Source organism: Besnoitia besnoiti, chromosome VIII (assembly GCF_002563875.1).
Source record: "Besnoitia besnoiti strain Bb-Ger1 chromosome VIII, whole genome shotgun sequence".
Classification (NCBI taxonomy): Eukaryota; Apicomplexa; class Conoidasida; order Eucoccidiorida; family Sarcocystidae; genus Besnoitia; species Besnoitia besnoiti.
The window spans coordinates 480,114-488,853 of NC_042363.1; the positions used below are offsets into that span (position 1 = coordinate 480,114).

Genomic DNA, 8,740 nt, shown 5'->3' on the forward strand with positions numbered 1-8,740 from the left:
GCTGCGGAAACTCGGACTGTTCGAGGGCAAATAAGTAGCTAAGATGCACCCTTCAAATGGCAGTCCTTGCTGCAGGCTCCACCTCAGTTGCCGTTCTGTGTGCTCGCCTGTCTGCTGGTTGCGGCCCTGGGTGGCATGCGGTCGAGTCCGCGCCGTTCTCGCAGCGGGCTAGATCGAAACATCCGTGGCGGTTGGCGCAGTCTTCTATCCCACATACTTTGGAAGTGCGCTAGAATCGAGCTTGCCCACGCAGACTGGCAGCAAGGCTAAGCGTGTGCGTACTTGATTTGCTACGCCCATGCATGCGAGCCATAGGTCAAGCAAGCATTGTCAAATTGTCGAGGCACCCTCTATCGAGTTGACTCCAGTGTGTATACCGTGTCCACTCGTGCATAATACAAATCAGTCATCTTTTCGCATAAAACGGGATACAGATAAAGAAGGTGGCTGCACAAAGTGGAAATTGTGGGCTAGAACTGTACAAGGAAGCGGGGCCCAGCTGCAGAACCAGAGCGTGCCTTCAAAATGCAACCGCAACTTTGTCAAACTGCCACGGGCGGCTATCGTACGGAGTGCCGGTGCCTCTCTCGCAGCAAAAAAAGTGTCAAAGTGCAAGTCAGCCACCACGGTAACTGGAACGCTCTCTCTCTCTCACGCGCTTGCAATCAACGTCCACTCCCGCTCAGCTTCTTTGGCGTCTTTTTTCAAAGCCACAGCACGCTGCCGCTGGGTTGCGTGGCATATGTTACATTAGGCAGCTACAACATGGCGGAAGGGATGGAGGCGCTGGCTACACTTCGGTGAGGAGAAAGGTGGGCGCAACGCTGACTCTGTATCTTTCTCACGATGAAGGGCAATGGTTCTCTTCTTGGTATCAGACTGTGGGAGCCTCACGTGTGAGGTAGAGCTTGTACCGGACCTCAGATGTTTGGTTACTCAGTTGCGTCAGAAGGGGACAAATTAAGCATGGAGCAGTCACAACTCTCCGTTACGAACCGGCCCTGACGCAAGCACATAAACGTTCTACATACACTGCCTATAAAAGTCCTCGCGGCAGTTGCCCACCAGAAGCGAACCATGCTTGGGAACAGAGGAATACCCGCATACTTGTGGATCTTCGACATGCGCCTCCGGACAATGAAGACCAAAATACGTACCACCGGGCAGTCTGTACACTCAAGCAAATGCGAACCCGAGATACCACACCATCTGCGATAGCCACGCCACCATATCGGTGCGTCATCCTGCCTGCGGCCCGTGGCGATGGCAACCACGAGCCGGACCTGCAAACGCGGAAAATTCTCTGCCGACGCATAGAGTGTTCGTCATACGCCTGATCTGGCAGGCGTCTGTCCACTAGTGGAAATGCTCAGGACGAACAGACGACCATTTTTTGCCTCAAAAAAGAGTCTGTGGTGGGCTCGACGTCTGCGGGACGGGTAGAAGGAGCTGAAAAATGGGGTCCAAAGATTCAAAATGTGCAGGAGTCAGAGATTCCTGTGCAGCCCCACCAGAAAAAAGTCACGGCTGAGGCGACGCAGGGAGGGGAGGGGGGAAGGTGGAGGGGGGTTCAGAACCCTTCTCAGGCCGTCTCTCTGCGGCCGATTTCCGCTGCTCGCACTCCCCCCCTTGTAGACTAGAGGGGAGCGCGGAACGTCGTTAAGGCATACGAAGCACGCTCGCGAGCAGTACAGATATCGTGGAAAAGAAGGTGGTGGCAAGAGACAATACTGCCGGATCGCCCGAGTCGACTATGATTTTCACAAAGCATGCCTTAGGGCTATCGGGTGTTTGCTCCCCGCTAAAAGTGGCAGGCGCGCGTTGGACGCACTTGTAACAAAGCGGCTGCGGCTTGGGGGGCAGCTCGTCGACGTGAAAGACGTACTCCGCCAACGCACCCTCGTTTTCAGTGTCCTCATCCCTGGGAATGAGAGACCCGCGGAGAAGGCCACTGAGGAGGGTCACCGTTGAACAAAGCCCGTCGTGGTCGTTGAAAACGTAGTCCAGGTCGACAGGCTCCAACTTCAGTCCAGGGCCGCATCGGAAGGAAACCTGGTTGCCGACGCTGAACACAGCAGCGGCCTTCGTCTCTCCTGCGTTGCACTCCATCACAACAGAAGGTACAACGTAGACGGTGACTCTGCACTCCTCCCGTTTACCCCTCGAAGACATCCGGTTTTCACCTGTGAGGGACACGGCGAACGCGTCGACCCCTTTGAGGCTATCGACATCTGAAAGTTGGACCAAAGTCCGCACTTCCGCCTCTACACGGCGTCTGCTCTCTAGGCCTTGAGCAGGGTTCGCAGGCTGGTCAAGTCCGCTGTCCATCTGGAGCCTCTCAGTGTCATCCAGGCTGCCGTCCAGATCGCTCCCGCTCGCGTGTGAGCCCGCGGTGTTGACGCTCCCGCTTGACAAGCTATTATTGATGGAAGTGTCGCCGACACCGCTGCCTGTCGGGTGTTCCGTAGGAGAAGACTCAGGAGGCACAACTTTGGGGGGTTCCTCGCTGTCCGGTTCTTCAGGGAGCGGTGCGCCGGCGGGGCCTTGGGAACCCGGGGACGGGTTTTGCCCGTTGCCTGGCACGTCGTTGCTGCTATTCGCATCTTCGCTGTGCGGAGAGTCGGGTTCGTCTCCAGAGTGGCTGACTTTGACCTTGCAAGTGTAATACCACAGTCTCTGCTCTCGCTTGGATTCCGGCGGGAGAGTGAGGGTGAACGCGTTGGTTTTTGACGACCTGTCGAGTTTGGCTCCACTGACAAGGCTGTCCAGTTCTACGTTGCAGTTGTCTTGTTGGCACACACGTGTTACATCCTCAGGCACGAGTTCCCACCCGGATGGGCATTTGAACACCTTTGCGGTATCCTCCACCTCAAATACGAGAATCGCGTCGGAGGAGGCGGTGCATTCTTGAGAGCCCCTCGCGACCGGCGCCTTGAAACAGGCCACTGCCAGAGGCGCACCTAGGACGCCGAGCAATGTCAGCAACAAAGAAAAACCCCTATATGGCAGGGCAGGACCCATTACCCAACGAGGACTTGCTGTCTTGTTCATCTTGCCGCGGTAAACCATGGGTCATTGAAAAGAGGAGGTGCCCAACCAGCAAATCGCCCACGTATCAAACTGTGCTGTTTCAGCCACACGAGAACGTCCCAGCCCGACTTCCGGGACGACTTAAAAAACAAGACGAAAGCGCTAGAAAAGAAGCTATGTCCTCGGAATAACGTCGTGGGAACTTCTCGACGTCCAACAAGCTGGGGTCGACACATACGGGGCTGCGCAGCATGCTGCAAACCCCGCAACGAGTCGTGGGGTCTACGTGGCTTTTTGTCTTGCCGCGCGCATGGCTCCACGCCACTCAGGGCCATCGGGCAGTTGAGTTGACTTCTCAGGGTTACCGCATGGAACGGGTGTTATGGCTGCTACTTGGTAACTCCGCTGCGTGCATGGAGTTTGTGGAGTTGAGCAACGAGGTTTTCAGCTTCAGAGGTAAAAAGACCCGTCCAGGGAGAGGCACTGGCACAGGGCAGCGGGATGTTGGACCAGTCAGGCCACCACAGGCATGAAAAGATCTGCAGTATAGTCTAAAATGTTTCGTCGTGTGGCAAGGCGGTGGAGCGCGGCAAAACCCAGAACCCAATCATGTCCCTCCCCCCCCTCCCCCTCCCCGCGAGCCTTCCGTTCGATGGAACGACTGCATTTCCAAGGAAAACCAACATGTTGGCACTCTGCGGTAAGCTGTCTTAGACAAGAGAATCGATGATGCGGCATCACTCCCCCAGGCCGGCAAAAGGGCAATTCGCTGATATATGCAGAGTGCAGAACAGTGTCCGCCGACAAGCTGTCGTGGAAATCCGCGCCTTTGAGACGCGTGAGGCAGAGATATATTTATATATATAGATATGTATGAACATCCCGAGTTTTTGATGCAACGTGCGGGAGATCATTCCTAGAGGAAGAAGTTACCCGGTATTCCACCTTCCAGAGAAGAACTGATTTACAGGATTCGAAACATCCTTGGTTCAAGGCCAATGTGAAAAAAACTGGTGCACGTTGGAAACCACATACTCAGGAAAGATATCCCGGTTTTTTTGTGGCGAAGATCAGCTGGACTGTACAGAAGGCGGACAAGACCTGCGTCCTGCGGACAATTGACTTGCGTCTCATTGAAATACCGTGTAGGCGGCAACTACGCGGCTACACCTGTGGCGTTGCACGCATAACAGTTTGTCCCTTGGAAAATCGGAAGGTACTGCGTGCTGGGTCAGGAGTTCCAGAGCCACAGGGGCCGAAACCGCGAAAAAGAAATCATCCCAGCTTGCGTACAGGGCAAGGCGCCACGGCGTCAGTCGCCCCCGTGGCGATAATCGAGCGCGTCCCCTCTCCCCCCCCCCCCCCCCTGGTGAGGGAACGCACTGATCCAAAACCGGGGGCATAAGTTCGACTGTACGTGGACGTCCTCACTACAAAAAGCTCAGCGCGGCCGTGGTCGCTGTCCAGAAACCAACACGTCTGGCACTGTGAACTGTGGGCTGCCGGGCGAGGGCAACTTCGTCCCACAGCGACGGTGACGGAAGTCAGTTCAGACGCATGGTTACTAGAAAGCCAGCGACTGCGAGAGAAGAGAGAGGTGTCGCCCAGAAGGATGCCGCAGATGGTTCTGCAGAAACAGTGATTTTCACCCTGCACTCCCGTGATGCCTGGCTAGCTTCGTCGCGTGCCTTTACCACGCTTGCATGTTCGACGCACTTGTAGCACAGCATCGTCGCCTGCTCAGGCAATCTGCTGACACTGAAGACATATTCGTCAAAGATACTTCCAGCCACCTCGCTCATAGTCGTCGTGGAAAGGTTCCCGCGTACAAGCGAGGTTAGCGGAACCTGTGATGCGCATCTGCCGTCGCTGTCGTCATAGACCTCGCTCTTTACGGCCGGATCCAGCTTCAACCCTTTTGCGCACCGAATTGTGACTGGAATGTTCGGCGATGACACCGTGGCTGTCTTCGTCTCTCCCTTATGGCAGGTGATCATCCCAGAGGGGACGACCTGGACCGTAACTCTACACTCCTTCTCTGTCTGAGCAGGCGGAGGCTCCTGTATGTCACCGGACGAAGCGAGGCCGACTCTAATTCTGCGACCCCCGAATGGAGCACCAAATTCTTCTTTTTCGTCTGCAACCGTCTGCGCCCCGCCCAAGGCGCCGAAACCGTAAGAAGGAGCAGAACCCGCCGCGGGGGGAACGAGAGATCCGCGATCGGTCGTCTGACCTCGGTCAACCTGGGCTCCCTGCCTGGTCCTGGGTCCTGCGGCGTTTGGCGTATTTATCCCAGGAGTGGATGCACTGATCGATCCGTGATTTTCTGTGGCACCAATGCCCGCGGACGCACCCTCCCCGTTCCCCAGACTCGGCCCTGCCGCGCCGCTGTCACCGTCAGGGGCTTCATTTGGACCAGCAGGACCGGCGACACCCTGATGCCCGCCCGGAGATTCCTCGGGTGAGAGGCTGCCATTGTCATTGGCGCTCGAGTTCGGATCCTTGCAAAGATAATACCACGTCGTCTGCTGTCGGTTGGAGTCCTCTGGGAGCGTTAACGTGTAAGCGTTGTCTAGCTCCTTAAGTGTAGCGCCTGTCACAATGTCGTCAAGTACGACGTCGCAATCATCATCTTGGCACGCGAGAGTTTCTTGCACGGGTTCGAGCTTCCATGTCGCGGGGCATTTGAACGTCTTCGCTGTATCATCCGCATCGAAAACGAGCAGTAAGTCACGTTCAGCGGTGCATTGTAGCGCTGTCTCTGCCTCATCCGTGTGAGAAGCAGCTGACACGAAAGACAGAGCTTCGACGGAGAGAGCTGCCAGAAAGACGAAAAAACGGGCAGTCAGCGGGCCCGCGGCCGCAGGACGCTGGCGCCGACGGGGCGCTGTCTTGTTCATTTTGCGTCGACGGACGAGGCGACGACAAAATGGACCTTCCGCCATGACTGTGCAGCAAACATCACTGGAACGTACCGTTTCTAGAACGGGAAAAGGCTCCAGGCACCATCGTCCCGTGACGCAGAGAGGGAAACGCAGGGTGAATCGCAGAACGATGCCCGTCACCCAGCGCGGTCGGCGAGGCGTCCCGTGCCGAAGCTGCGGGCACCCGACAGCCGGCGCCTGGGGGAAACCGGCACGGTCGGGTGGCGCCAAGGCTTGCGGGCCCCGCCTCTGCGCGGTTGCAGCACGCACTCTTCCACGTCCACCTAGCTTTCACCCCTCGTCGACCTCGACGCTTCCCTCGCACGATGGAGGGCCTCCTCCGGCGTCCACAGTCTTCTTCGTTCAGAAAAACGTCAGCCACCAGCGCACAAGGACAGACGGTTAGCGCAGGCCTAGACCGTGTCTCGCTACCTCCGTACCGCCACCCGACTTCCTATGTATTGGCTACCCACCACAATGCTTACCGAACTACTCGTCGGTGGTCTGTCGAGGGCCACTGCAAGGCCAGATTGGAGAAACAAACGCAACTGTGTTCCTGTCCCCGCTCTCGCGACAGTAGGGAGGCCAGACAACAAGACAGTTCGCCCCGTGAGAACTCTGCAGTTCTCAGGGGCCGCATATCTCACACGGCGTTCTATTTCACCCTAGCAACAACTGCTAACTCTAAGGCGCCACTGAGAGCAGCAACGCAGATTCAAGCCCATGCTCAAAGTTTTCGCGTCTTCAACCGACTCTGTAGAACGATTAAGGGTGGGAGCACGTTTCAAGATTAGTACTGCCGGGGCAGTAACAGATGTAGCGACGATTAGGCGGCCAACACCTTCTCGACGCATCCTTTCGTGTTAGAGCGCCCGTATATCTTCTCTTCTAATAATACTGCCCCTCTGTGAAATGTTGTTACGAGTGAGCTCATAGTCCGGTATTGCGGGAGAGTCTGATTCTGACGTGTTGTCCCTGTTAGTTTCGTAGCGCCGTTGCTGGAAAAACAGTCTCAGCCATCTAGGTCGTATTTGTAGAGAAGAGAAGTAAAAATAAAGCGTTCGAAGTCGTCAGGCCTGCAGTTGTAAGTAGTCTCTCCGACGCCTAATAACCGAGAAACCAAATGTGGTCTGTGAGGGCCGCGCTCCGAAGTGATTCGCCATTTCTGCTACCTTCGGCACAGGCAAGCATGGGATGGAGTGCCTTCGGCACTAGCCGCTAGTGAGAAGATTTTTATTCTCCGTACGGAAATTCTTGAGCAGAGGGCATCCGAAACAGACTGGAGGGACTGGTATAGTATGGACACAGCCCTCGGTTCGGCAGGCACAGGCGATCACAAAATCATGCACAGTCATATGTCTCGTGCATCGTGAAGTGCCCTTGCAACTATCTCCCGAAGGCCAGCGTGAAGATGTTCATAAAGTGAAGCAGGCGAGCAAGCGCGTACATCCAATCCTAGCCGTGGCACACACACCTTTGCCCTTTGCCAACCCTGAGTGCACGCCTGGAGTCGCTCTGCACTGCTGCGTTGATAATGGAAATTTCATCCCTCCTGTATTGCTCAGCGCTTCCCACTCAGTGCACCGACCCTCTCTGGAGACTCTCCGTGCTGATACGCAGTCACACACGACGTAAGCGTAAGGAACACGGACGGCCAACACAAATTAACATTTGAATCGCGACGGGCGCTGCACCCCACGAGTGTCAGTTCACCGACTGCAGTCGCGCAGGCGCAGAAGAAGTTGCCAGTGACACCGTGGTTGCCAGATCACTGCAAGTTGTTCGTTCAAAGCTCCGAAGGGAGCTGGAGCTCCACACCAGAGTAGCCTCCGCCACGAAGATTCAGTTGCTCTTGTTGACTCAGCAAGAGCGTCCTTCAGGGAGAAAGTCGGGGCTCTTGCCATTGGACAGGTCCACATGACCTGCAATGCACGAACCCGGAGTAGCAAATCAGACATGCATCAGACATAGAAAAAGAGGATAGCCTGCTTGCGGGTCTCATGCAAGTCGCTCTAGCTCAGCAGCGCGAAGCGTACGAAGAATTCCAAGACTGCAGGCAGCACAGTGCTGGCGAAAGATGGAGCCGGCGGGGCGTCTGAAGAAACGTGAATTTCAACCATGCATTCCTTGGGCACCTCGGCCTCGGTACCAGCTTTTTCCCGCGCATTCGGAGGCAAAACGCACTTGTAGCAGATGCTTGGGGGCTCTTCTGGCATAGAATCAACCGTGAAAAAATGCTCGACGATGTCTTTACCCCGTGCATCCGGGACAGTGGCAAGAGCCCTTCCCAAGGGTATCTAGCGCGACTTGTGTAGAACACACTTTCCATCATTGTCGCTCCATACATCTTCTACACTGGCCTCAGCCCTGCTGCACCTCTGGAAGAAACCGGCACTTCAGCAGCTGACACGACTGCCGTCACGGTCTCTCTCGCGCGGCACTACGTCACGGTGGAAGGGACGACCTCCACCTCCACACACGTTGCACGTTTTGCTTTGCGACTGCCGAATCGGGCGCTGTGTTTGGGAGCCGCCGACGCTAGCATAGGGCCGGATCGACATACGGAAATTGCCAGGCTTGCCTTTAGCGCGCAACTTTTTCGAGTCTTCAGGAGTGGTGTTCATCCCGTCTTTGCCCGAAACACCCTCTTCGCCCGCCTGGGCTCCTGGTGTTTCGTCGTTCAGAACTTTAGGACGCTCTTCGACGGGGTCAGCGACAGGACTCTCCTTACTGTCAGCCAGTCCTCTCTTGTGACTTCAGTCTCCTCGGTAAAGGAGCGGGAGGCA

General features: G+C 56.1%; 2 protein-coding genes across 2 annotated transcripts; both read right to left on the reverse strand.

Moving 5' to 3' along the window:
* Window positions 1–1,659: 1,659 nt before the first annotated feature.
* Window positions 1,660–3,069, reverse strand: BESB_082040 (uncharacterized protein; the record flags this gene model as incomplete). Its single annotated transcript, XM_029366554.1, has 1 exon — window positions 1,660–3,069. One exon carries the CDS (start codon window positions 3,067–3,069, stop codon window positions 1,660–1,662), a length of 1,410 nt encoding a protein of 469 aa, XP_029217014.1.
* Window positions 3,070–4,574: 1,505 nt separating this feature from the next.
* BESB_082050 (uncharacterized protein) lies at window positions 4,575–5,975 on the reverse strand (the record flags this gene model as incomplete). Its single annotated transcript, XM_029366555.1, has 1 exon — window positions 4,575–5,975. The coding sequence occupies one exon, from the start codon at window positions 5,973–5,975 to the stop codon at window positions 4,575–4,577; it is 1,401 nt and encodes a 466-aa protein (XP_029217015.1).
* Between the last annotated feature and the right edge of the window lie 2,765 nt (window positions 5,976–8,740).